This window comes from Heloderma suspectum, chromosome 12 (assembly GCF_057233095.1).
Source record: "Heloderma suspectum isolate Gila_16-S chromosome 12, 16-S_ref, whole genome shotgun sequence".
NCBI classification, from domain to species: domain Eukaryota; kingdom Metazoa; phylum Chordata; class Lepidosauria; order Squamata; family Helodermatidae; genus Heloderma; species Heloderma suspectum.
The window spans coordinates 933,791-960,802 of record NC_139469.1 but is presented as its reverse complement, the minus strand read 5'-3'; the positions used below and the strand labels follow the sequence as shown (position 1 = coordinate 960,802).

General features: G+C 45.7%; 1 protein-coding gene across 3 annotated transcripts in view; it reads left to right on the top strand.

Annotated features, from left to right (window-relative positions):
• ADCY9 (adenylate cyclase 9) overlaps positions 1 to 27,012 on the top strand; it is a 54,651-nt gene that overhangs the window by 12,184 nt on the left and 15,455 nt on the right. For 2 of the 3 annotated variants that reach the window (XM_084817931.1, XM_084817930.1), the window contains exons 6-12: positions 1,040 to 1,314; positions 10,929 to 11,088; positions 15,124 to 15,272; positions 15,716 to 15,757; positions 17,082 to 17,117; positions 20,990 to 21,031; positions 21,666 to 22,416. In XM_084817931.1, the coding sequence (XP_084674057.1) occupies positions 1,040 to 1,314; positions 10,929 to 11,088; positions 15,124 to 15,272; positions 15,716 to 15,757; positions 17,082 to 17,117; positions 20,990 to 21,031; positions 21,666 to 22,416 (1,455 nt within the window). The remainder of the gene's footprint in view (positions 1 to 1,039; positions 1,315 to 10,928; positions 11,089 to 15,123; positions 15,273 to 15,715; positions 15,758 to 17,081; positions 17,118 to 20,989; positions 21,032 to 21,665; positions 22,417 to 27,012) is intronic. The other variant, XM_084817932.1, reaches the window with a different exon arrangement.

The window sequence follows — 27,012 nt, the reverse complement described above, 5'->3', positions numbered from 1 at the left end:
ATTGAATGGGGAGGTGTGCATAATCATTGGCTCACTGTCCATTTTCTGTTCAAAATTGCCCTCTTCCCCAGCTGCTTTTTTCCCCACTGCAAGGTTTTGGATGCTTGCTTCTGGACACACATCTGGAACTCTGCAGGGGGAGCATCTGCAGGGAAATGGTTAATCCCCCTCCCACAGTTCCTTTCTTTGTTTCCAGAATGGTTGGAGTTGTTTTGGAAGACCTGATGGTTTGTACTAACAACTGCCTCTTCGGCAGTTGTTAGACTGGATGTCGTGGATAGCTTAAAGGGAGAGAAACATGTGCTGTTGCAGGATACATCTTCTAGTTTGCATGCATAATATAAGTTCTCCAGTTAAACCTACAATGTTCCCTCACTGACCACTTTCAGATCCCTTGTGTGAATTGAAGAGTGAGTTCAAATACAAATCTGGGCTTAAAAATGCAACTGCCAAAGGCTGCTTTTCATTAAAACAAAGCAAAGGTATCAGAGCTTCATTGCCTCTGAAACAGGACACCTTTGTGGTTGTTCCAGTCGGTTGTACCCACCATTTGTCCCATATACATCACGGATATATAACATAACTAATTTTCTCAGGGTTTTCATGCAAAATTGTATGTGAACTTGCTCTTGACTTTAAACATGAGATCTGAGGAAAGCCGGAGGACATTGTAGATTTTCACTGGAAGTTCTTTATTATGTATGCAGAAGTTAGAACTTCCATTCTAATGTAGGATTGTGCAGTAGTACCTAGATGCAACAACAGATTTGGGGTGGGAGGAGTCCACATGAGAAGTGGCAGAAAACCTTGAAATATGAGTTTACTGCCAGTCCTACTGGAATGTCTTTGCAGGCCATTGTCCTTAATTATAGTTATAATATCTCCACCACCTCCATCCCAAGTCTCAAAAAGGCATGTCTGTGCCACCGTGCTTGATAGAAATGCTAATGTTTGAGCTTAATCCTTTTTCTTGTATGCTTTTGGGGCTGCACTTGGGCAACCATCATCATGTTCTTTTCCCCACCTTTATTCCAAACAGGTCATAAGAAATGCACCCGTGAAGACATTTGCCAGTGCTACCTTTAGTTCACTTCTGGATGTGTTTCTGTCCACAACAGTCTTCCTCATCCTCTCTGTCACCTGCTTCCTGAAACACTGGATGGCTACATCCCCTCCTCCGCCTGCAGCAGTAGTTGTGGTGGTGATTGCCATCCTGTTAGAGGTGCTATCCCTTGTCGTCTCCATTAGGTACACAAGACAAAGTCTGCATTTGTCACCTGTCACTAACAGAAAGCTTGTAGGATATCACCAGCGGTAGGACCTTGCCTTTTTTTATTTGAAATGGTAGATACGCTCGTACGCATTAGGGAATATTTAACAAAGGGAGAAAGACAGCTCTGTGCAGCCTAGAGATGTAAAATTTCAAAAAATGTTGAGGCCATGGGAAAAGTTTTTTTTCGGGGGGGGGGGCAGTTGGTTGGGAAAAAACAGAAATTTGAGGAAAATGGAAAAATAAGCAATACTTACTTCTGTAGTGTTCTTTACAGATCTAACATCACTTTGATGCTTTAAGACAGCCTTCCTCAACCTGGTGCCCTCCACATATTTTGGACTTCAATTCCCATCAGTCTCAGGTAGCATGGCCAATGGTCAGGAATGCTGGACACTGTAGTCTAAAACATCCAGAGGGCACCAGGTTGGGGAGGGCTGCTTTAGGAACATAAAGCAGCCCTTCTGTTCCTAAAGTTATTTTATGTATAACTTAGTTTGCTTATAAAATTATCATTATATTTAAAAAGCTTTAAAAGTAAAATCAGAAAATTTGTACTTATTTTCTGAATAGATTAGAACTACATTAAATGACTGCTACAGCATTAGAAACACAGGACTCTATGGAATAAAACCCAAACGGTCAAGAATGTGCAATGGTGACTCTACTCACCTGCTGGGAAACTGAGCATAAATGTCTGTCAGTAAACTTTAGATAAAAATTGTAATAAGGAGTGAAAGAAATAGCTATGCTGGGAATCTTACAAAGAAGATTAAAAAATATTTTCCCCCATGGCTTCATTATTTACAGACATTTTAGATGTCTTTCTATAAAAGTGTTCTTATGGCATAGTTCTCCAAAGCTACACTGAGGGCATTCCTTCACTTTGGGATGGCACCATCCTCTGGACCTTGTAGACGGAGTTGATTTGTTGCTTCTTCAGGGAGAGGAGACACCCTGCTGTCCCAGACTGGCTCTGTCTAGCGAGCTATGCAATCAAGTTGAGCTGGAGGTCTTAACAGCCTAGCTTTTTTGTCTCTTTAGGCCTAGTTTTTCCTTTCTTTTTCCTTTTGATTTTATTCCTTGGGCAGCTAGATGTTCCTCCCCACCTCTCCTTAGCAGGGTTCCAGCTTCACATAGCTTCCCCAGGGGTGGATTCACAAGTGCCCAGTCTCTATTCAGCTTGGAAGCCAGCTGCCAGAGTGCGTGCACACGCTGCTGCCCTGCTGCTTTTCCCAGGCCTTGTCACTGTGGCTTCAGAACAAGAAACAGGTGCGGCAGCCAGGAGGACAGCTGACCGTGCTCTGCTGCTCTCCCTTCCCTCCCTGTAGGGCAGGCAGAGAGCATTGAGCCCCGATCACTCTGCTGGCCCTCTCCACCATGGAGGAATGAAGCACCAGTCCTGGATCGGACTCAGAGGCCTCAGTTGGAGGCTGAGCAGGTGGAGACAGGTCTGATGATTGGGGTGAGAGTTCGGTGCCAAGAAGGGAAAAGAACTCTCCTCAGCACCAGGACTCAGAGGTTGGTGTTACAGGCCCACCCCCAATGCCAGACCTTGCGGGAGAAAGGGCCATGGCTCAGTTTGCAGCCTAGGTTCAGAGCCTGTTTTCCCTGCAGGTTTCAAAGGCCCTCCCAGCCAGCAGGAGGGATACCCCCAGGGAGGGATCTTACTTGGCTTCTCTTTCTCCCCATAAAAAGAAGGGGAAGAAGAAGTACCACAGATGTAGGCAGAGATCTTCCCACAGCCACAAATGTGACCATAGTTCCTCTTCCCCCTCCTCTAGATCCCAAGAAGGCTCCCCTTTAGCATCTATCTTAAGAGATTCAGCTAGCCCTGCCCCATCCTCCTCCTGCTCTGTCAACAAGTCAAGGAAGAGAAATAGGTCTGAGAAGGCAACACACTCACTTAAGGGGGCGGGGCGGGGGGGAGCACTAGTAAAAGGGTTAAACGTTCTTCTGTTGGGGACAAATCTGACTTGGAAAACAGCAGCAGAGATGAAGGAAAGCTCTCTGGGGGGGAGCTCAAGCCTTCTCATTCAAAGAGCAGACTCCTTAATCCAGAATTGTTCCCAGCACTGCAGATCAAGGCCTCTAGGAGACTCCAGCTTCCCGGGGACACCACTGTGCCATCTGAGACCACAGGCACAGGCACCTCCATGGAAAAAGGGCATATGACAGCCTTCCCTCAGACCCCTGTGAAGCCTATGATGGTCCCCCTACCCCATTCCTTCGAGGAGGCCTGGAAAGCAGAGTGGGCTAGCCCCTCCAACCCGTGTCAGTCCATAAGCTGGCAAATAAACCCTACTCTCTTCCGAGCAAAGCTAAGGATTTACTGAAGGTCCCTGTGGTAGATGCTCCAGTTGCAGCACTCACTTCCTGTGCGGCCATTCCTGCTGATGGGAAGGGGGGATCCAAAGATCTCTCTTATAAATGCATGGAGGCAGCACTCCACAGGGATTTTGAATCCTCTGCTGCAGCCTTCAGGGCGTCGGGTACCAATTCATTTTTCTCCAGAGCAGTTTATCTGTGGGCGGAGGATATGGCAGGGGGAGAGTCCACGCCAAAAGCTTTAAAGGATTGCCTCAAGAAACTTGCATATACAGCTGCTCTCCTTGCGGATTTGGCCCTAGACATTCTACAATTCAATGCTAGAGCCATGGCACTGAATTCCCTGGACAGAAGGAACATTTGGCTACGTCATTGGGACGCAGACCCTGGTTCACAATCCAGGCTTGCTAATTCTACCTTTGAAGGAGTCAAACTTTTTGGCAGTCTGCTAGAGGCAGTGTTGATTGAAACGGAGGACAAGAAAAAGATCTTGCCGACCAATAAAAAGGAGGACCGTAAGCCCAGGCAGCAGCCTTCCTTTCGAGGAAACAAGACCACACAGAGAACCCGTTCCTCAGGTGTTTTCAAGAATAAATGGAACCATTCATCTAGATCCCCAGGGAAAAGTCAGTCCTCCAGCTATCCTTCCTCCACCATTAAGGGTGAGAAGAAACACCAGTCTTCCTGAAACCAGCAGTCTGCCCCCTGTTCAGCACAAAGGGGGTCAGCTGATGCATTTTGCTCCAATGTGGACAGATGGGTCAGTGAGACCATAGCTCAGGGCTATGTCCTGGAATTCTCTTCTCAGCCCAGGGACAACATCCTTCTAGGGGAAAGAACCCGATAAAACACAAGAAATTCTTGAGAGCCATAGAACATCTCCTAACCATCAAGGCAATAGAGCCAGTTCCTCAGATGGACATCCACTCTGGGGTCTACTCCATTTTTTTCTTGGTTCCCAAGAAAAATGGGGACATAAGGGCAATACTGGATCTAAAATGATTCAACAAGTGTATCCCCAAGAAACACTTCAAAGTGGAGACGCTCTGATCAATCGCGGAAGCACTGGAAGATGCAGAGTTCCTTGCGTTGATAGATCTGTCAGAGGCATATCCACACATTTCAGTAAGAGATTCCTTCATCAATTCTTGAGGTTTTGTTATGACAATCGCTGTTTCCATTATTGAACACTGCCTTTCGGCCTGACCCCCGTGCCAAGAGTGTTCACCAAGGTAGTTCTTGTGGCTCAGCTAACAACCCAAGGGGTATTTATCCACTCTGATCGGGACAACATCTTGATCCACTCTTTTTTGAGAAACAAATGCCTGATGGACATACAGACTATGATGTCATGCCTGTATCAGCATGGCATTGTGGTCAATATGGAGAAAAGTCATCTGATTCCCACTCAGCAGCTGACTAATTTAGCAGTCCTGCTAGACACAGGAAGTTCAGGATGTTCTTATCAGAGGAGAGACGTGCTAAGATCCAGAACTGCTTGTCAACCATGATGGGCGCAAAGTGGACAGACCTCTTGGACTTAGCCAAGGTCCTGGGGTTGCTGTTGTCTTGTCAGGAACTGGTGTCCTGGGCAAGGTTACTTACGCTGCTGCTTCAACGCCATCATCTCCTGTTTCAGGACCAGAGAACACAGTTACCTCTCACCTGGGTCCATGTACCATTACAGCTCAAGTTAGATCTGAAGTGGTGGATGGAGCCATTAAGGTTAGAGAAAGGTGTCTCCCTGAAGGTTCCAGTTTGGGAAGTACTCACCATGGATGTGAGCATATTTGGATGGGGGGCCCACCTGGGGAATGGAGTCACGCAGAGGATCTGGCCCAACAAGGAGAAGTGTCACAGCATCAACTGGTTGGATCTTCAAGCCAGGACTTCTGATGTTCTGTTCATCCCTGGTGAGCAGCCATGTCCTGGTCAGGTCAGACAATACCATGGCAAAAGCCTACATCAACAAACAGGGAGGGATAAAATCCTCATTGTTGAACAGGTTGGCCTGGAAGTGCCTAATGTGGGCAGAGGCTTCCCTCAAGTCCATCTCAGCGGAACATCTAGTGGGAGTGGTCAGTCTTTCAATAGATTGGTCGAGTTGGACATCTCTCAAGAAATTCGAATCAACCTTCAAATCCTTCAGATCCTGACCAGAAGGCTCAGAACACCTTCAGTGGATCTGTTCGCACATCACACAATGCACAGGTTCCCACCTTCTTCTCAAGGTTCCCATGTCATGAAGTAGCAGACACAGATGCTCTCATGGAACCGTGGCCAGGGGGCTAGTGTACGCCTTTCCCCCAATAGCGCTTCTTCCCAAGGCGATACGCAAAAATCGGATAACTTCAGCAGAAGTCATCCTGGTGGCTCTATATTGGCCCTGGCGTCCATGGTTTCTGGAACATACAAACAAGTTGATCCAGGATCCATGGCGACTGCCCAGCAGGAAGTATCTACTTCTCCAGGGTCCTGCGCTGCTGCATCTGCACCCAGACCTCTTCTGACTAACAGCCTGGAGGCTGAAAGGCAGCAGTTGTTGAACCTGTGGTATCAGGAGTCTGTTCTTAAGACTCGTCTGTCTTCCAGACACAGTTCCATTAATAGGATCTGTAGCACCACTTGGAAGGCTTTTTTGGTTTGGTGTCAGAAGAATGATAGCTCTCTGGCTGCTGGAGGTGTACAAGAGGTGTTGAGTTTTCTATAGGTGGGGCTGATAAGGGTCTGAGTGTGAGTACAATTAAGAGGTAAGCAGCTACACTTAGCAGCATGCTGGAATGCAAAAGGAGTCCCCCCATTTCATCTCACCCGCATCTCAAAATGTTCTTAAAAGGAGTGGCTCTTCTTAATCCCCCAGTTGGACATGGTTTTCCTACCTGGAGCCTGAACTGGGTTCTTATGGCACTGATGGGTAGACCATTTGAAGCCATGGCCATATGTTCTTTTAAGTTGCTCACTCTTTAAACAGTCTTTTTGGTGACTTTAGCTTCAGCAAGGAGAGTTTTGGAGCTAGGAGCCCACTCGGCTGATCCACAGATGTGTATTTTTCATGATGATAAGGTGGTACTTCGTATTGAGCCTTCCTTCATCCCTAAGGTTAGTTCCACTTTCCATAGATCCTAGGAAATTTTTCTTCCTTCATTCTGTCCTAAGCCGGTACATCCAAAGGAACAGAGCTGGCATAGATTAGATGTGAGAAGGGCATTGAGGTTCTGTTTTGATAGGACTGCTTAGATAGGCCCACAGGGCTTCTAGGTCATTGTTCATTTCCTTTGACTCCAAAACCTTGGGGGCTAAGGTGTCAAAGTCTTCCATTTCTAGATGATTGAAAGAATGCATTGTGCTGGCCTATCAAACTTTAGGGAAGGACCTACCTGGGGGGATCACTGCTCATTTACTGAGGGGGACATCAGCATCTGCTGCTTTTAAGGGAGGTTTTCCCATCCTGGTAAGGCAGCCCTGTGGGCATCAGCTCATAGAATCATAGAATAGTAGGGTTGGAAGGGGCCTACAAGGCCATCGAGTCCAACCCCCCGCTCAATGCAGAAATCCAAGTCAGAGCATCCCTGACAGAGGGCTGTGCAGCCTCGTCTTGGACACCTCCAGTGTGGGAGAGCCCATCACCTCCCTAGGTAATTGGTTCCATTGTCGTATTGTTCTAACAGTCAGGAAGTTTTTCCTGATGTTCAGCCGGAATCTGGCTTCCTGTCACTTGAGCCCATTATTCTGTGTCCTGCACTCTGGGGTGATCGAGAAGAGAGCCTGGCCTTCCTCTCTGTGACAACCTTTCAAGTACTTGAAGAGCGCTATCATATCTCGCCTCAGTCTTCTCAAGGCTAAACATGCCCAGTTCTTTCAGTCTGTCTTCATAGGGCTTTGTTTCCAGTCCCCTGATCATCTTTATTGCCCTCCTCTGAACCCTCTCCAGTTTGTCTGCATCCTTCTTAAAGCGTGGTGCCCAGAACTGGACACGGTACTCCAGATGAGGCCTGACCGGTGCTGAGTAGAGGGGAACTAGTACTTCCCGGAATTTGGAAGCTATGCTTCTATTAATGCAGCCCAAAAGAGCATTTGCCTTTTTTGCAGCCACATCCCATTGTGGGCTCCTATTCAGCTTGTGATCGACAACAATTCCAAGATCCTTCTCGCTTGTAGTGTTGTTGAGCCACGTATCCCCCATCTTGTAAGTGTGCATTTGGTTTCTTTTTCCGAGGTGCAGAACTTGGCATTTATCCTTATTAAAAGTCATGCTGTTGTTTTCTGCTAGCGCTCCAGTCTATCCAGATCACTTTGAATTTTGTTTCTGTCTTCCAAAGTATTAGCTATCCCGCCCAGTTTTGTGTCATCTGCAAATTTGATCAGCATTCCCTGCACCTGCTCCTCCAAGTCATTCATAACAATGTTGAAGAGCACTGGGCCCAGGACTGAGCCCTGCGGTACCCCACTCGTTACCTCTCCCCAGTTGGAGGAGGTCCCATTGATAAGCACTCTTTGAGTCCAATTCTGTAGCCAACTGTGGATCCACCGGATCGTTGTTTCATCTAGCCCACTTTGAGCTAGTTTGCTCATCAGGATATCATGGGACACTTTGTCGAAAGCTTTGCTGAAGTCGAGGTATATGATGTCTACAGCATTCCCATGGTCTACAAGGGAGGTGACTTGATCAAAAAATGAGATCAGATTCGTCTGGCAGTACTTGTTCTTGAGAAATCCATGTCGGCTTCGAGTAATCACGGCATTGTTTTCAAGGGGCTTACAGATGGATTGCTTTCTCATCTGCTCCAGAATTTTCCCAGGGATTGATGTTAGACTGACTGGTCTGTAGTTCCCAGGTTCTTCCTCTTTCCCCGTTTTGAAGATAGGGACAACATTAGCCCTCCTCCAGTCATCTGGCACTTCACCCGTCCTCCATGATTTCTCAAAGAGAATAGACAGTGGTTCTGAGAGTTCTTCTGCCAGTTCCTTTATTACTCTAGGATGCAGTTCATCTGGCCCTGGAGATTTGAACTCATTCAAAGTAATTAGGTGTTCCTTGACTATATGCCTATCGATCTCAAGGTGCAATCCTGCCCCTTCAGCCTGTACTTCACCTTTGCCAGGGGGGTCATAGACGCTCTTTTGGGAGAAGACTGAGCCAAAGTAGGAATTGAGCACCTCTGCCTTTTCTTTGTCATCTGTTATCGTTTTGCCATCGTTATTTAATAGCTGAACTACCATTTCTTTCCTCTGTCTTTTACTATGCACATATCTCTATGTTTTTGTTTCTTTTAGCATCCCTCGCTAATCTCAGCTCGTTCTCAGCTTTAGCCTTCCTGATGCCATCCCTGCAATTCTGCGCCAGCTGCCTGTTCTCTTCCTTTGTTGCTTGGCCTTCCTTCCACTTCTTTCCTCTGCCTTTTACTATGCACGTAGCTGAAGAAAGCCTGTTTGTTGCTTTTAGCATCCCTTGCTAACCTCAGCTTGTTCTCAGCTTTAACCTTCTTGATGCCATCCTTGCAATTCTGTGCTACCTTCCTGAACTCTTCCTTTGTTGCTTGGCTTCCTTTCCACTTTCTATATCTGTCCTTTTTTGTTTTCAGGTCATCCCTAAGCTTTTTGTGAAGCCACATTGGCTTCTTCTGTTGTCTTCCACCTTTTCTTCTTGTTGGAATTGTTTGTGATTGTGCCTTGAGAATTTCCTTTTTTAAAAGCCCCCACCCATCTTGGACTCCTTTTCTCGTTAGCGTCGCTTGCCATGGGACCTTACTGATCATTGTTCTGAGTTTATTAAAATCAGCTTTCCTAAAATCCAGGGTACGCGTTTGACTACACTCGGCTTTTGCTTCCCTTAGAACCAAGAACTCAAGTACAACATGGTCGCTTTCCCCAAGAGTTCCTGTAACCGCTGTCACGTTTGTTAAGCGTTACAAAATTGACACTGCTTCTTCGGCAGACACTGCTTTTGAGCACAAAGTGTTGCAAAAGGGGCTGGTTCATTGAACGCTGGTCCCTTCCCTGCCTTGTTGATGTACTGCTTTGACGTCCGAAAGTGAAGGAATGCCCTCCGTGAAGCTCTAGAGAAAACAAATATCCTTACTGTGGATTTTTGTTCTCAGAGCGCTGCAGAGAGCATTCCTTCTGCCCTGCTAGGGGCTCAGCATATTATTCTGTTAAGGAGGAAATGTTTGGGGTGGTCACGGCTTCTGCTGCTGCCACACATGGGGATATAGGCAGGGATTCGAGGGCTGTTTCCCACTGCTGCCTAGCATGTTTGCCCTTGTTTGTTTGCGTGTTTGTTTTGAAACTTGTTTTCAAGTTGGTCATGTTCATATTTTTATGCCATTGGCATAGGTTTACTTTTTTCCCCTTTCGTTGTGGGGTTGATGGGTTTTCCTCTGCTCCACCAGCCTGGTCTGGCAGGACAGGGTGGCTCCTCCCCCGAAGAAATGCAGATCGACTCTGTCTACGTGGTCCAGCGGGAGGTGCCATCCCAAAGTGAAGGAATGCCCTCCATGGAGCTCTGAGAACAAAAATCCATGGTAAGGACATCTCTGATTTTTTAGAAATTATTTTGGGGGGAGTAAAGGCTGCGTAACAATGTATAAATACTTTGTTTTAAATTCTAAAAGAAAAGACTTCATAATCCAAAACTGTTCAATTTTTTTGAAAAAAGAACAGTCCTTGGAAAAAAAACAGGAAAAACTTTTTTTCTGAATTTTTCCAATTTTTTCCCAGGCCTTCACATCTCTAGTGCAGCCCTTTACAACTCATTGATACCTATAAAGAAAACCAACTCTTCCTTTTCCCCAGCTTACAGGTGGGAAAGTAGAGCTGAGCTGGGTTGGGCATGATTTTCAGATTTGTTCTAGTGGCCCGCCCTAGGCCAAACAAAATTCATAGATTCATAGAATAGTAGGGTTGGAAGGGGCCTACAAGGCCATCAAGTCCAACCCCCTGCTCAATGCAGGAATCCAATTCATTTGAGTCCCTTCAGACATAATTAAATATTAAGGGCTTAGCTGGCTTGGCTCACTCTCATTCCAGATGTGAAAATAAAGGGAAAGAGAAAAAGCAAGATCCACCAATGTGGAGGGGCTGCGCCGCTACTGTTGGCCTGGTTGAGAGGGGAGAGCAAACATGCCAATTTCTGATCTGAGTAAATGGATTTATTTTATTTATTTATTTAATTTCTATACCACCCAATAGCTGAAGCTCTCTTGAGGACTGTAACCATGCAGAAGCACTTACAAAGATAGATCTCAAATTTGAATGTCTTTAGAATTTAGTTCTGTAATGGATAAAGCCAGTTACGCTGGGAAAGCTTTGCTTGTGTGTGTGTTATTTCCAGAATGGTGTTCTTTTTGGAAGATGTAATGGCTTGTACAAAGCGTCTGTTGGAGGTGATTGCTGGCTGGCTGCCACGACACTTCATTGGAGCCATTTTGATCTCCCTCCCTGCTCTTGCAGTCTTCTCGCACTTTACCTCAGAATTTGAAACCAACATCTATGTAAGTTGTCACCACTGTATCCTGTGGTACACATGCAGAGGAATGATATAAAGAGGCACCAATACAGCCTCTCATCCAAACCTCAATTATCAGAAACTTAGTGGGTGGATTTTTTTCCTATAGTGGTGAGAAAAAGTTTGCGAACCCTAATGATAATTACGGAAATTCCATAGTTTTACCATGATAGCCTTTGTGAATCAAATCCTTTTGTAAATATCCAGTAGTGTTTATACTAACCAATTCCATGTCTTGTGAAATAAATTGATGTATACATTAGGAAAACAATGAGTATCTAAGAGTCAGGGTGTGTGCAAAAGTGAACCCTTGGTTGCATCAGCTCAATTAAAGGGAATAATTGGAATCAGGGGCTTAAGTAATTAGGTAGATCTTCAGGGGTGAGTTTGGGAGGCCCCACCCTATAAAAGGATCAGAAACTTTGTGAGTTTGGTCTTCCCCATACAGTTGTGTGGAAACATGTCAGTTATTGATGCTCATCAGTCTAGAAAGGGTTACAAACCATTTCTGAGGATTTGGGGCTCCATCAATCCACTCTCAGATAGATAGTCTGCAAATGGAGAAGGTTTAAGACCATAGTCACTGTACCCAAAATCTCTCCAAGAACAAACTGACACATCATCCAGGAAGTAAAAAAGAACCCCAGACTAACATCCAAGGATCTGCAAGCCACTCTTGCCTTGGCTAATGCGAGTGTTCATGACTCAACAATCAGAAAAAGACTGAACAACAATGGTATTCATGGGAGGATAGCCAGGAAGAAAGCACTGCTCTCTAAAAAGAACATTGCTGCCTGTCTGAAGTTCGCTAAAGACCACATAGATAATCCCCAAGACTTTTGGAACAATGTTCTCTGGACAGATGAGTCAAAAGTAGAACTTTTTGGCCTCAATGACAACTGTTATGCTTAGTGAAAAACAAATACTGAGTTGGAACAGATGGACCTCACCCCAGCCATCAAGTGTGGTGGTGGGAATGGAATGGTTTGGGCCTGCTTTGCTGCCTAAGGAACTGGACGTCTTGCCATCATTGACACAACCATGACTTCTGCGGTGTATCAGAAGATTCTAGAAGAGAATGTCAGGCCATAGGTCCATGAGCTGAAGCTGAACCAAAAGTGGATCATGCAACAATACAATGATCCTAAACATACAAGCAGATCGGCAAAAGAATGGCTGTGGAAGAAGAAATTCTGTGTTTTAGAATGGCCTAGTCAAAGTCTGGACCTAAACCCCATTGAAATGTGGCAGGACCTAAAGCGAGTTGTTAATGCAAGGAAGCCCTCAAATGCCACTGAGATGAAGCAGTTCTGTAAGGAGAAATGGGCCCAAATTCCTTAAAACTGATGTGAGACTGACCAACGGTTACAGGAAGCGCCTATATGAAGTCATTGCTGCTCAAGGTGGTGCCACCAGGTACTGGACCTAAAGGTTCACATATTTTTTCACACATGGATATTGAATGTTGAATCCGTTGTGGATAAATAAATGTTGAAAAATCATCATGTTTGTGTGTAATTTGCTTAATCGGGTTACTGTTATTCTTTATCTAGGATGATGGGGTTAGATTACAATCTAGTAACATTTTAGGTTGGAAATATGTGGCTATCCTAAGGAGTTCACAAACCTTTTCTCTCCACTTTAGAAGCTAAAAAATAACATAAGAAGAGCTATGCTGGATCAGACCAAAGGCCTCTGTAGCCCAGTGTTCTGTTCCCACAGTGGCCAGCCAGACAGATGCCTATAGGGGCATCTGTTTGGCTGCTCCACAAGCAGGAGTCCACAAGCAGTGTATAACGCCCTCCTGCTTGTGATCCCTAGCAACTGGTATTCAGAGGCATGGAAAGCACTTTCTTTTCCAGAAGTGATAGCAAGGAGCCAGGGAAACAAAGTGCCTAGCTTTGTGCCTGAGATGGAAGTGGCACAACCTCTGCCCGTTCCAGTTAACTGGCTGTGCAGTGCTTCATTTCCCAATAGAGGAGGGAGTAGCAGCAGCAGAGCAACCCACTGGTGGGTGTAGCCTGTGTTAGCATGCAAGTAGCCAGCATGCTGTAGCCAGGAATACGTCAAATGGTGTTCACGGTGCTGTGAGCCTGAAGGGTCCTGGTGAACACAAATCTTGGCTTGGCTACCAAAGCTATCCAAAATGTGTGGTCCCCTGCATATTTACTTACATCCAGCTCCATTCAGTACATAATATGTACTTGAAAATCCTAGCATAACTCAAGATTATTTCTGGAATCATTGTTACAAAAATCCATTGCTTTTGACTCTGAACTTTTGAATTTCATAGACTTCAGAAAACGGAAGTTCTGCAGGAATTAGAACATGCTTCTCAATGGTTTCACAGTTTTCTCCTTGCTGTGTGTGTTTTCAAACGTGCATTAATTTATTTCACCAGATGGAGGAATCTGAAGCAAGTGAGAACCATTATATGGTGTGACTGCACTTTGAATACTGTATACTGTTTTGGTCATCACACCTGAAAAAGGATATTGTAGAGCTGGAAAACATGCAGAAAAGGGTAATCAAAATAATCGGGGCTGGGGCAGCTACCCTCTGAGGAAAGGTTACAGTGTTTGGGGATTCTTAACTTAGAAAAAGGTGGGGGTGGGGAGGACATGATAGAAATGTATGCAATTATGTATGGTGTGGAGAAAGTGGATAGGGAGACTTTTTCCTTCTCTCACAATACTTGAATCCGAGGTCATCCAATGAAGCTGAGTGGTGGGAGATTCAGGAAAGATGAAAAGAAATCCTTCACACAGTGCATAGTTAAACTATGGAATCCATTACCACAAGATGTGGTCAAGGCCACCAACTTGAGATGGCTTCAAAAGGGATTAGATGGAGGCTAAGGGCACAATCCTATTGAAACAGTCAGCAGCCTCTGAACTCGGAAGATACCCAGTATCTTATGCAGGGCGAACGGAGCACGAAGGGGATCCTCTCCTCTATTCTCCAGCCACCCTGCAGCCATGACTTCAGCGAGGGGGAGAGAAGGGGCCCGGAGACCCAATAGGAAGCTGTCTAAAGCCGTGGCTCCCTCCCCCCGGGACTGCTCCCTTTTCGCCCTCTATGCACTCTGTTTACAATCACGGAGGTGACAGCGGCATGGAAAGAACTGCACTGACTGGGAGGGGAGGGGGAGGGGGCAGAGAGCACAGTTTCTGGAAACCGAGGTTGGACAACCTTAGTTCCTAGAAAACTGAAAAATCCTATGGGCGTCTGAACTCTCCCTGTCTGTCAATGCTCCTAGTTATGATGGCTATGTATCACTTGCAGCAGCATGCCGCTGGAAACCAGTTGGTGGGGAATGCTAGTGGGGGGGTGCAGTTGCATTCACTTCCTGATTGGATTCTCATAGGCATCTGGGTGGCCAGTATGGGAACAAAATGCTAGACTAGATAGGCTTCTGTCTGATCCAGCAAGGCTTTTCTTATATTCTTAAGAGGAGTCCGAGGCTGTGTTTTGTACAAAGACTTTGCCACCATGTTGTGGGAACAGTCTGCTTGGTAGACTCCTAGTTTGGTCTTACAAGTGTGACTTGTTTAATAATCCAGTCAAATTTAGTAGCTATGCTATCATCAAATATTACTGCCTTTGGATTTGAACAACTGGCTGAAACAGTATTTTAAAACATTACTTTAGAAAGTATTCCACATCATTTTGAAAGCGAATATATCACCTGTGTTTAAAATTTCCCTGCTAAATGCCCATGTTTTTCTTCCCCCCACCCCAGGTCTTCACATCTCTGCAGGTTTTCCCTGCAAAGTTGGGGGTGTGAAGTTCCACTTCAGAGAGAGAACAGGAAATGATGGGGGAATAATTTTGCTGGAAGCCCTTTTCTTTATAGGGGATTTCTTACTATTTTGGCCTCAGGATTATCTGAAAGATATGCTGTTATTTTGTAGATGGCTTGGATATAGAGGAAGTTGTTTCTTCTATGTTTAGTTGTTGAAGGTGTTGTTGATTAAGACAAAGACAGATGACTAATAGCTGCTTTTTCTATTTGTTGCAGTATACCATGTTTATGTGTTCTGCAATTCTCATCACCATTGTCCAGTACTGTAACTTCTGCCAGCTCAGCTCCTGGATGAGATCATCTCTGGCCACTCTTGTTGGAGGAGCATTGCTTATCTTGCTGTTTGTTTCTCTGTGTCCTGACAGGTGCGCCTCAGGGCATATTGCTGTAGTTTTAGGTGGTACAGCCTGCCAGTTGCCCAGGGGTTGGGGCAATGCCTTTCTTCCACAGCGAGGAACCCCGGAGAGTAGCATCAGACAGATAGAACAAAACGGACGTGCTCCTGACCCATCCCTCTTTCACCTGCAAGCAGAAGCTTGAGCTCTCTTGGTTAAATAGAAATGCTGCCATTTTAGCCAACAGATGTATATTTTGAAATTTTGTTTAGGGATGTGGTTAAGACCTGGAGAGGGAGGATTGGGCTGGTGTACACCTATGCGTAGGAACAAGTCTATAACAGCGAAGAATGAGATTTGAAGGGTGGCAGCAATGGGGGAATCAAAATGTTTCTGTCTGCAGTACAGCTGCTCTTGTTCTGCTCCATATTTTGGTTTCTTATTAATGTGATTCTATTACATTTCTGTTTCAGCTTCATGGAGGAATCTCACCTTGATTCAGCAAAGAACTTCAGGTAAGCATTTAACATTCCTTGTCCTTTCTTGTGCCTCTGGTTACTGCTGGATCAGCCTTGATAGCACCTGGCAACATTCTTTTGATATTTTTGTGGCCATTATACTTGAAAATGTGTTCCCCCTCTGTATAAGTGAAAGCTGACATTCCCAAGGTTTTGGAGAAGGTCTGGCAATCTGTTTCACGGGTTATGGCATGATAGCAGCCAAGTGGATTCCTATGCTCTTTCCTTTAGCGGAGAACCCTTGAATGTTAGGTTCCTGGTGCCCTGCCTATATTTGAATGCTGTAAAAGAAATTGAAAAGGGCAGGCAGAGCTACATCCAGCATTTACAATGAAGACTGTTCTCTCTGCAGGGAGGCCAGTTAGGATTTGGGGTCAGCAAGTGCTCCGTGCTTCGAGGCTGAGCTTGTTCAGCCTGCTCCTCACAAGGATGCACCACAGAGCACAAAGCGCTACCAAGTTCTTGCTTCCAGTGTTCTGCAAAGTAGGGTGAATTCACACATTTAGCCTCAGCGCCACCTTGCAGTCACAACTGTCCTACATGGAGTACATCTCCCTGTTGGAGAACAGAAGGTTACTGAAATTTGTGGTGCAATTCTCTTCTCACCATGAGTATGGATACTATCACAATGGAGGAAAGCTGTAACATGTGAGCAGGCCCTCAGAGACAGCGGAAATATCTGTCTGTCTGTCTGTCTTGTCTGTCTGTCTATCTCACTTCAGTCAAAAGGCTCCCAGAGTGGCTTACAAAAATCAACAATCAGATAGTCTCTGCCCTCAGGCTCACCATCTAAAAAGACAGGAAACTCAAGAAAAGGGATTGGGAGGGAGGAGAAAAAGCGTGATGGTGGTGCTTAATTCAGTTGCCCAGATAGTTGAACTCAGGGTTGCACTGCATGTATCATCCTTGCAGACTGGCCTGTTCTTCGCTGTTCATTTTAGCATGTGGGAGTTAACTTTGGCTTCAGCAGTCCATAGATGTTAAAGTTTAAAATCTTAGTCTGGGTTATCTGGTAATCCAAAGGATTCCAGTTATGGACCCATGGAGGTCACCATGCTTTTGGCCGTCTTCAGAATCCCGAGTGCAGACCTGTTGTACAGTGAAGTCTTTCAGATGATGCAGCCCCACATAGGTCCTACTTAGCACACCTCCAAATGATATCCAGGCTTTTTGCTGAAGAATCACGTTATACAATAAATAAAATAACTGATACACCAGCCCAGAGTCACACATACAAGTTGTCCACCAGCAGTTGCCACTCTAGAAAATGTACCCTGTGAATTTTCTTGTTGATGTAGTGATTCCTGTTCTTCTGTTTCAGCTCCATTGAAATCTCCAACTCAACACAGAACTTCAGGTAAGTGTTAACATCCAGTGGTCTTCCCTGTTGTACCTACTTACTGTAGCACCACAGAGGGCTTTAACTGAAGTACTATAACCATAAAACACTTTAGCTTTCCAAGGGAGAATTTATATTTATTTTTAGTATCATGTAGCAGCTTGTATTTAAGTTAGAACCCATAAAAATGGCCAAGTGTGAACTAAACTTCAGGTCCAAAGAGGTTGCTTGTGAGTGTGCACAGCTATATTTATTTATTTATAATATTTATATACCACTCCACATCAAAGATTTCAGAGTGGTGAACAAGATAAAAGAATAAAACCTCTTAATTAAAACAATTAAAACATTGTAAAAGAACAGATTCTGAACATAATAAACCATGGCTGGTCACTCAGGGAAAGCCTCTCAAAATAACGTCTTCAGGAGGTGCTGAAAGCAACACAATGTTGGCGTCTGCTGACCTCCAAAGGCAGGGAATTCCACAGGAAGCAGGCCATTACACTGAAGGCTCTCTTCCTGGTGGACTCTGTAGGTCCATGTGGAACCACCAGGAGCAAGCCCTCCTATGGCCTCAGTGACTTGGCAGGTTGTCATAGAATAGTAGGGTTGGAAGGGGACTACAAGGCCATCGAGTCCAACCCCCTAAGGGTTGGTATGGGAGAAGGCGCTCTCTCAGGTATCCTGGTCCCAAGTTGTTTAGGGCTTTGTACACTAGTACTAAAACCTTATACCTGGCTTGGTAGCGAATAGGCAGCCAGTGCAGTTCCCTCAGCAAAGGAGTTACATGCTGAAAAGGGGCAGCTCCTGACAACAGCCGAGCTACTGCATTCTGCACTAGTTCCAGCTTCTGGACCAGCCTCAAGGGCAGCCCCACATAGAGAGTGTTGCAGTAATCCAGTCTTGAGGTCAGGAGAGGCCGTAGCTGGCGAACCAGCTAAAGCTGGTTAAAGGCACTCTGAGTCGCAGCAGCCACTTGGGCCTGCAGTGATGATGATGGATCAAGGAGTATCCCCAGTCTACAAACCTGATCTTTCAGAGGGAGTGCAACCTCATCCAGAACAGGCAATGCGCCTATCTCCCAGACTCAGGAACTACTCACCTACAGGACTTCCATCTTGCCAGGATTCCACTTCAGTTTATTGGCCAGCTCATTACTGAGCTTAGACACTGATCCAGGACTTGTACAGCCTCTCCTGATTCAGATGTCACAGGGAGATGGAGCTGTGTGTCATCAGCCTACTGATGGCATTTAGCTCCAAATCCACTAATGACCGCTCCTAGCGGCTTCATATAGATGTTAAACAACATTGGGGACAAGATGGTGCCCTGCGGCACCCCGTAGCTCAGTTGGCAAGGGGCCGAGGAGCAGTCACCCAATATTGCTCTCTGAAATCAGACCCGTAGATAGGATGGGAACCACTGTAACACAGTGCCTGTGATACCCATTCCACAGAGTTGATCCAGGAGGATACCATGGTCAATGGTATCAAAAGCCAATGAGAGATCAAGCAGAATTAACAGGGTTGCACTCCCCCTGTCCCCCTCTTGATAAAGGTCACCCATCAGGGCAACCAAGCCTGATTCAGTCCCATAACCAGATTGTAAACCAGACTGGAATGGGTCTAGATAATCAGTATCCTCCAAGAGTGCCTGCAGTTGCTCCGCCACAACCCTCTCAAGTACCTTCCCTAGGAAAGAGGTATTTGCGACTGTGTGGTAGTTGTCTAATACTGTTGGGTCCAGAGTGGGCTTCTTCAGGATTTGGTGCACTGCTGCCTCCTTAAGGACAGCAGGGACCACCCTTTCCCGCAGGGGAGCATTTATCACTCCCTGAACCCACCCAGTCATACCTCCTTGGCTAGCTTTTATTAGCCAAGAGGGGCAAGGATCAAGAGGGTGCATGGTTGGTCGCATTACTGCATGCACCTTGTTCACATCATCAGGCCTCAGGGATTGGAACTGATCCCACAAAATCAGGCAGATGGTGGCATCAGACACCTCGACTGGAACTGTGATAACAGCAGCATCAAGTTGGCTGCAGAGACAAGCGATGTTGTCCTCAAAGTGCAATGCAAAAAGGTCACAGCAGGGCCTCAATGGGGCCAGGGCCCCATTTGCTGGGTAGGGTGTAAACAAGCACTGGACCACCTGGAAGAGTTCCACTGGACAGCTACTCGAGAACGCAATGGAGGCAGCAAAATAAGCCGCCTTTGTTGCCCGCACCGCCATGCAATAGGCACAATTATGTGCTCTAGAGCGTGCTCAGTCATCTTTGCTTTGAGTCTTACGCCATTTGTGCTCTAGCCGACGTCCAGCCTGTGTCATCGACCGCAGCTCCCCAGTATACCAAGGAGCAGAGCAAATTCTACAGCCCTGAAGAGGGCACTCAGGCGCAATCAAGTCGATGGCCCTCCGCATCTCACTGTTCCACAGTGAGACTAGGGCCTCAGCTGGATCACCAGCTCTCTCCACTGGAAAATCCCCAAGAGCATTCAGAAATCCATCGGATTCCATCAGTCTCCCGGGGCAGACCATCCGAACGGGTCCCCCACCCCTGCAGGAGGGAAGTAACACCGTGAGTTCAAACCTCGCCAGGAAATGTCGTAAGAGTTTTGAGCCCACTGTGAACTTACTCTTGTCCCATTTTGGACAGGCTGTGTACAGCCTTCCTCAAATAATTCCTCAGGAGCAACCAAGTGGGCTTTAAAAAAGTGTTACCAAATAAAATTTTGTTGGATAAACATAAGAGGCGTCTGATTTTTTTCCTTAATTTTTTTTTTAGTGTGCCTGAGTCATCACTGATTTTGAAGGCTGTGATATGGGTTGTTACTGGGGCAAAAGTTGGGGGAAGAAGAGCTTGCCCTGCAGTGGAAAAAAATGCATCTGCTCCTGTAGGGGTGTGTGTGTCTGTGTGCACCCTAATAATACTATAAAAGTAGCTACTTTCAAACTTCAGTGAGTTTGTTTTTCATTTAAGATCTTGGTCAACATGATCAGCTTTCAGTATTTTCATCACTGCAAAGCAAATGTCTATGACCTGGTTTGCACAAACAACCATGGTTCAGAAACCATGAGGTTTTTGTGAGCATGCAGGAGCGAGTGAGGATGTTGGTTCCCACCCGTTTCTACTTTCCAAAACAGCCCATTCCTGGGTTATTGTTCTGACGTGCAAACCTGGCACTCTGGATTGTTGTTTAAACAACCCAGAGTTTTAACCTATGGTTTGTTGTCGGGTTAAAACACTGGGGGTATTTGGACGATCGCAGGGGTAAAAGAAGCCATCATGGCTTCTCCTCTTGCCCCTGTGCGTCCCCCACATGCCTGTTGTTTGCACAGTGACCTGTGCTGCAGTGCAAGTTGTCATGTCATCCAAACCTGGCATAGTGGGAGTGGCGTTGTACCCACCCTAACGCCACCCCCACTATGCTGGGCTCAGCCGGCAGGCCAGCCCGTGCTGCAGCACAGGCCGTTATGCAAACGTGGGCACACGCACGACGGCAGGGGGAGAAGCCACGACGGCTTCCTTTATCCTTGTGATTGTCCAAATCCGGACTCCAGGTTGTTTAAGCCTAAACAACACAAGTGCCAGGTTTGCATGTCATAACAGCAAGCACGGAATGGGTTGTTTCAGAAAGTGGAAGAAATGAGCGCACAAGTGGCAGTGTGTTCACTCATTGCCGCATGGTCGCATCTGTGAGTTAAACATCCCGTAGTTAGCCATTATGTGTGAACCGGGTCTGTAGCTGCCAGAAAGCTATACACTTACTTGGAAATAATTTCCAGTGAAATCCATGGGACTTGCAGAGATGAAAGCATCAATTGTGGATCTACATCTGTACAATAGACTCACTAAATTCTGTTAATCGTCTCTTGTATTTTGATTACAGCTCCAGAGAACTCTCTCATCTTCATTCAGCACACAACTACAGGTACTTAAGTGTTCAAGATTTTGTGTCCAAATCTGTTTTTCTTAGTTATTTGATATGCTCATTTTCCTGAAAAGTAGTTAGTGAATCGGTTAGATTAGTTAGCCATATTTCTCTGTGAAATAAATTTTCAGGAGGAGAATAATACATCAGATAACTAAGTGCTAGACATCAGTTAAACAGGCTTTGCCCTGAAGATTAGGAATGAGTTCCTAACACTCCCAAAAGCTGTTGGCTGGTTTCTGAAGACCAAACTGGGTGTGATGTTAAACATGAGTAAGATTCTCAGGATGCTGAGGGTTGTGGCACCATGTTCTGTATTTGTGGTTGCGGACCCACATAGATCAGAGCCAGGATGCCTCTGTTTAGCATTTGCTGGGGAACACAAGCGAGAGAGTGCGGTTGTGTTCATGTCCTGCTTGTGGGCTTCCCACAGGCAGCTGGTTGGCCACTGTGGGAAGCAGGATGCTGGACTAGGTGACCCCTTGGTCTGATCCAGCATTTAGGAAGAGAGCAAAATGACTTCACAGAAGTGCTTTTTAAATGCAGTTGTAAAAACTGTGTTTATATATGTGTTCATGTGTATCTCTATGTCTGTGTCTCTATCCATGGTAGTTATTATTTGTTTTTACCTCAGCTCCATACATAATGCATGTGACAGGTCAACTTCAGAAGACTTCAGGAGGCCTGCAGACCTGATTGGCCAGGAAGTGATTGTAGGTTTCTTCCTTCTGCTGCTTTTGGTTTGGTTTTTAAATCGGGAGTTTGAGGTGAGTTACCGTCTCCATTACCATGGAGATGTGGAAGCTGACCTTCACCGCACAAAGATCCAGAGCATGAGAGATCAGGCTGACTGGCTGCTGCGGAATATCATTCCATATCATGTCGCAGAGCAGTTGAAAGTGTCGCAGAGCTACTCTAAAAACCACGACAGTGGTGGTGTGATCTTTGCCAGTATTGTAAACTTCAGTGAGTTCTATGAGGAGAACTATGAAGGCGGCAAGGAGTGCTACAGAGTCCTGAACGAACTGATTGGGGACTTTGATGAGCTACTGAGCAAGTCTGATTACAGCAGCATTGAGAAAATAAAAACCATCGGGGCCACCTACATGGCTGCCTCTGGGCTAAACACGTCTCAGTGCCAGGACATTAACAATCCACATAGCCACTTGCAAACCCTCTTTGAATTTGCCAAAGAAATGATGTGTGTGGTTGATGACTTTAATAACAACATGCTGTGGTTCAATTTTAAGCTGCGGATTGGCTTTAACCATGGCCCCCTGACTGCTGGAGTCATTGGTACCACCAAACTCTTGTATGACATCTGGGGCGACACTGTGAACATAGCCAGCAGAATGGACACAACAGGGGTGGAGTGTCGTATACAGGTGAGTGAGGAGAGCTACCGCATACTTAACAAAATGGGGTATGACTTTGATTACAGGGGGACAGTCAATGTGAAGGGCAAAGGGCAAATGAAGACCTTCCTTTACCCCAAATGCATGGACAGTGGGATAGTCCCCCACCACCAGTTGTCTATATCTCCAGACATCCGTGTTCAAGTGGATGGCAGCATCGGGCGGTCTCCAACGGATGAGATCACCAACCTGGTGCCTTCTGTACAGAACTCAGACAAGATGCCTCCTGCCTCAGACCGTAACTCAGAGCTCAAGGATGGGCTGTCATCTTTCAAGAAGCTCCCCAAAGAGGCAGCAAAATCAGATGACCGGCATAGGTTTGGTAAGGCTAGTGAGAAAAATGACAATGAGGAAGCAGGCCGTGACGAGGCCAATGAACTAACCAAACTGAACAGCTCAAGGAGTGTATGATGCCTTGGAGAGCAACAGCTTGCGCTCTGTCAACAAGAACACAGAAATGCTCTCAGCTGGCTGTGTTCTCCTGTGGGAGTGGGTAGGAAGGAGAGTGACAAATGGCTCAGTTGTTCCTTGTTCTCATGTTGGCATCTGAATCTGAGTGGATCACAGCCATGCAGGGCAAAGCCCCCTTCTCTCACTCCCCTTGAAACAGTCTTTCAGCTGGGAGGGGACATCAAGTGCCTTCAGATAGACTCTGCTGGATTCCTTGTCTAGGTACAGAGGCACAAAGGCAAACCATAGGTTGGGGATCTGAATCCATTCAAAATACAGATTTTTTTTCTTTTTTACTGTTTCTCACCAACACTACTCCTTTTTGTTTTTGTTCTTGCTACTGCAGCTCCTTGAAAATACATATAATGTTAAGCCTTTTGTATATAAACACAGACAAATGCATGTTTACCTACCTTCAGTGTCTGACACAGCCAGTGAAAGAAGTTGTCTTGGGGCAATGGGATAGTGAGAGCGCAGGATTGCACTGTGGGCGGTTGGAGGAAGGAGGAACAAGAAGCTTTGATTGGTAACTCAGCCCTTCTCTGAAGGGACAGTTGAACTGCTCTGTTTGCCATACTCAGACTGAAGTGCCATTGTGTGTTCTGAGACATGTGACTTGCCATTCATCCCAAAGGCCTGTGCGGTGTGGGGTTTGCTGTTGGTTGTGCGGTGGTCCAGAAGCAAAAGCGAAGCCAGTTTTGGGTGTTTTGCTTCTGACCTCTGAGCTTGCTGATGAAACTGCTTTCTCTATATCTGGCGTGCCCTAAAAGCGAGAACATAGTAAATGATCCAGGACTGCCTCTCTTCTTTTTTTAATCTCTCCCCTGCCCCCACTTCATCCTATTTTGTGGGGGCAGTCAGGGTGGTTACTGGCATAATCCAAACACCAATTTAGCATGTATGCAGACTCAGCCCAGCCTTTCCCATGGTAGGGTTGGTGCCGAAGGTGATAAGAATTCCAAAGCTATCTGGTATGGTATGCTTATGCAGGATTTGGGGTACAGCTTTTGCCATTATTGCGTGTGTCTTGCAGGAGTCAGTATGACTTGTAGGATCAGGGCTGAATCTGATCAGAGAAAGCTGCTTTTGATGAGGAAATGGTGACCTCTTAATTCCAGTTTTGTTTAGCATAGCCTCCTGACAATGCTAAATGTTTTTGGTTCCTGAATAGCAATGAAGCATCCTATCAATAACAAATATGAGGAATGGAATTGGGGCTTGTCTACATTTTTGCAAGTTTAAAAGATATGAAAAGAATTCAAGTATGTTTAGAGTTGAGCCAATTTAAGTTTGTGTAACAGGATTGCATTTCTTCACCACAGCCTAAATTGGTCCAACAAAAAGGTAGCATTCAGCTGTCTTGTATCATTTGACCTTCTGGGGCCAAATGGACAACCCTATATAAGCTGCTGACTTCTGTTCTTTTGTTGTCACACTATTCTTCCTTAAAACTAAAGCCAGAATGTGGTTGCTTTCGGCTCAGACGCTAAGTGCATCCCTGGAGTTGGTCATTGTAAAAAGGGCTTTTGTTTGAGACCTTATAAGGCCTTTTCTGTCCTGTCCCACCCCCACCCCCGGTATGTTACAGTGAACAGCACTGTTAATATATGCATCTTTTGAGAGAAATTCTGGTACTACGTCAGGTTCATTTGGGCTTATGAACATTGGGGAGTAGTGAATTTCCAGCACAGGCCTCAGACACAGAAACCCAGGCTGGGTTTCCATCCTTTTCTTCTTTTACTAGGAAGACAATGTTGTGCACTTATCAAAATGTAGTTACAAGGGCAACAGTCTTACTTTCTTTAGTCTCAAGTACTGCAGTAGCCTTCACTGGCTGCAGTCCTAAGCACATTTCCTAGGAATTAACTCCAGTATATGTGGTGGACTTGCTTTTGAATACAGATGTGTAGGAGGAGCAGGCTGTTCTGTTCCTTGTTTTTGTGTGCCCCCGCCCCTAAGTTGAGCTTCCAGGAACATTGGTGTCATTTTGCAAATGCCGCTTGCCTCTAACAAATTTCATTCTTGGAGGGTAAACATCAGGATCCTGGTTTTGATTTCTTCTGGAGTGTAAACTATTATTTTTCCCATGGCTAAATTGTCCTAGCTCAAGGCTTTGGCAGGCTGTCTGCAGTGGACTGAGTTGGTGGTAAACTTTTCCTTTTTGGCTGATAGTTAAGGACACAGCCGAAAGCCAACAGTAATGATGGCACATGGTAGATCTGGCACTGTGAAAACCTGAGGATGTGGACCACCCTTCCTGATTTCTCCCTTGGTACTGCTCTCACTGTTCTGAGAGCTGTTGATCATTATTGGATTTCTAGCCACAAGGCATCTGCATAATTAAAGAATAAAACACTGCAAAAGAGGGGCAATAGCATGACCCCACCCACATGGGAGACTGTTACTGAGACCATCTCTTTCCAGCATAAAAATCTGAAATAGTTCAGTGTCTTATTTTATTTTTCTTCTAGTATGGGTGCTGGTAGTCCATGGCAAATGTACCTTCCCCTCCGCTTACATACCAGAAATATAACATCTATAATCTTGGGAGTGTGCAGTGGCTTTCCTTCTTCTGACACTGCTATTTGCTCTGTGCTAGAGCAGCATGCATATGAGTTGAATCGCTCTGATCATGTGTACTTCATCCTGGAGAGTGCAGTAGCAACTTCTTGCATGTTGTCTTCAAGCACTTTAAATCTCATTATGTTGTCATGTATCCCATAAAGCATTTTTGGGCCAAAGATTTAAATAGAGGTTGATGGGAGCTCTAACCCTTCCCTTCCAAAACTGGGCCCCAAAACCTGTTAGCTGAAACTCAGGTATCCATGTGGGCAGAGTTTACTCTAGAAGAAGTTTCTTTTGTAAAATGTTCTTGGATAACTAAAGCACCAAGTGAATTTCAGTTAGAAATGAAAAGTTCATAGTGGTTTCTGTGATTCACACATCTGGGGATCATTCAGAACATACTGAAGCTGAGCAGGATTTTGAAGGGAGCCTGCCCTCCTCCATCCCACTGTGAGTTGAACAGATGGAGACAGAAGCAGGCCTCAGATCTCTGAAGAGCCAGAGAATGTTCCTAATGCTGCTGCTGTGGATGAAAAGGAACTGAGCAGGAAGGGGGGGAATCATGCAAGCATGGTGGGGCTGGGGGTTCCCACCAAAATTCTGCTCACCTTCAGACTCTTCCAAACGATGCTCTGTGCAGGCACAGATCCCAGATATGTGAGTACATAGATGAACACTTGAAGAACCACAGTTACAGGTAAGCAACCTGTACTTCTGTAGAGAAATGTAAAATGAGGGAAAGTTCTAAAATTGGAGAAAAACACCACTGTAGTTTGTCAGTAGATAAGGAAAGAAAGATGAGTGTTGGGAAAATTGAGCTGTGTACGTATCTTAAAATAGGTACTCAAAAGAGAACCTTGTAGGAAGAAGGGCAGCAGGTAAGGAAACTGATCATGCATAAGTAGGTCTGGACAAGCGTTTATATTTCCACTTGATAAAACACCATGCATGTACCAGCCTACCACAGAATAATTCTGGAGTGGTTGGGCTGGGTGCACCCAGTTCTCTTTATCAAGGGCTTGGCATGACAAGCAGACAGCAAAGTGTTCGCTCTTGAATGGGAGCAGTTACAAGATGGGTGGACAACCCAAGATGATAGCAATAAACTGGAGTGCTAGAGCGATAGCAATAATATGAAATACCTGAAGGCTAGAGGTGAATGTTACACATGGGGAAGAAAACTGAATACACAGGTCTAATGTGGGGAATTTAAATAGTGAGGCAGCAAGTAATAAAATGTACAGGAGGTGATGAAATATTGGACAGCAGACTGAACATGAGCCTGGGACATGGCTGGTGTCTCTTTGGCCTCTTGTCTGCAGAAGCCTTATTTCCAGAGCTCTAGAACTCCTAATACCAGTTGGCTTGCTTGGCTCTAATAAGGGCTTTGTTCAGCAGAAATGTTTCTAATGAGTCGGGGGTGGGGGAGCAAGATCAGGAGGAAGTGGCTACTGAAGGGGGCCATAGGGAGGAGAGGCTTCCTGGTAAACCCCTTTCAGAAGATTGGTTGCAGACGGTCTTATAGAATCATAGAATAGTAGGGTTGGAAGG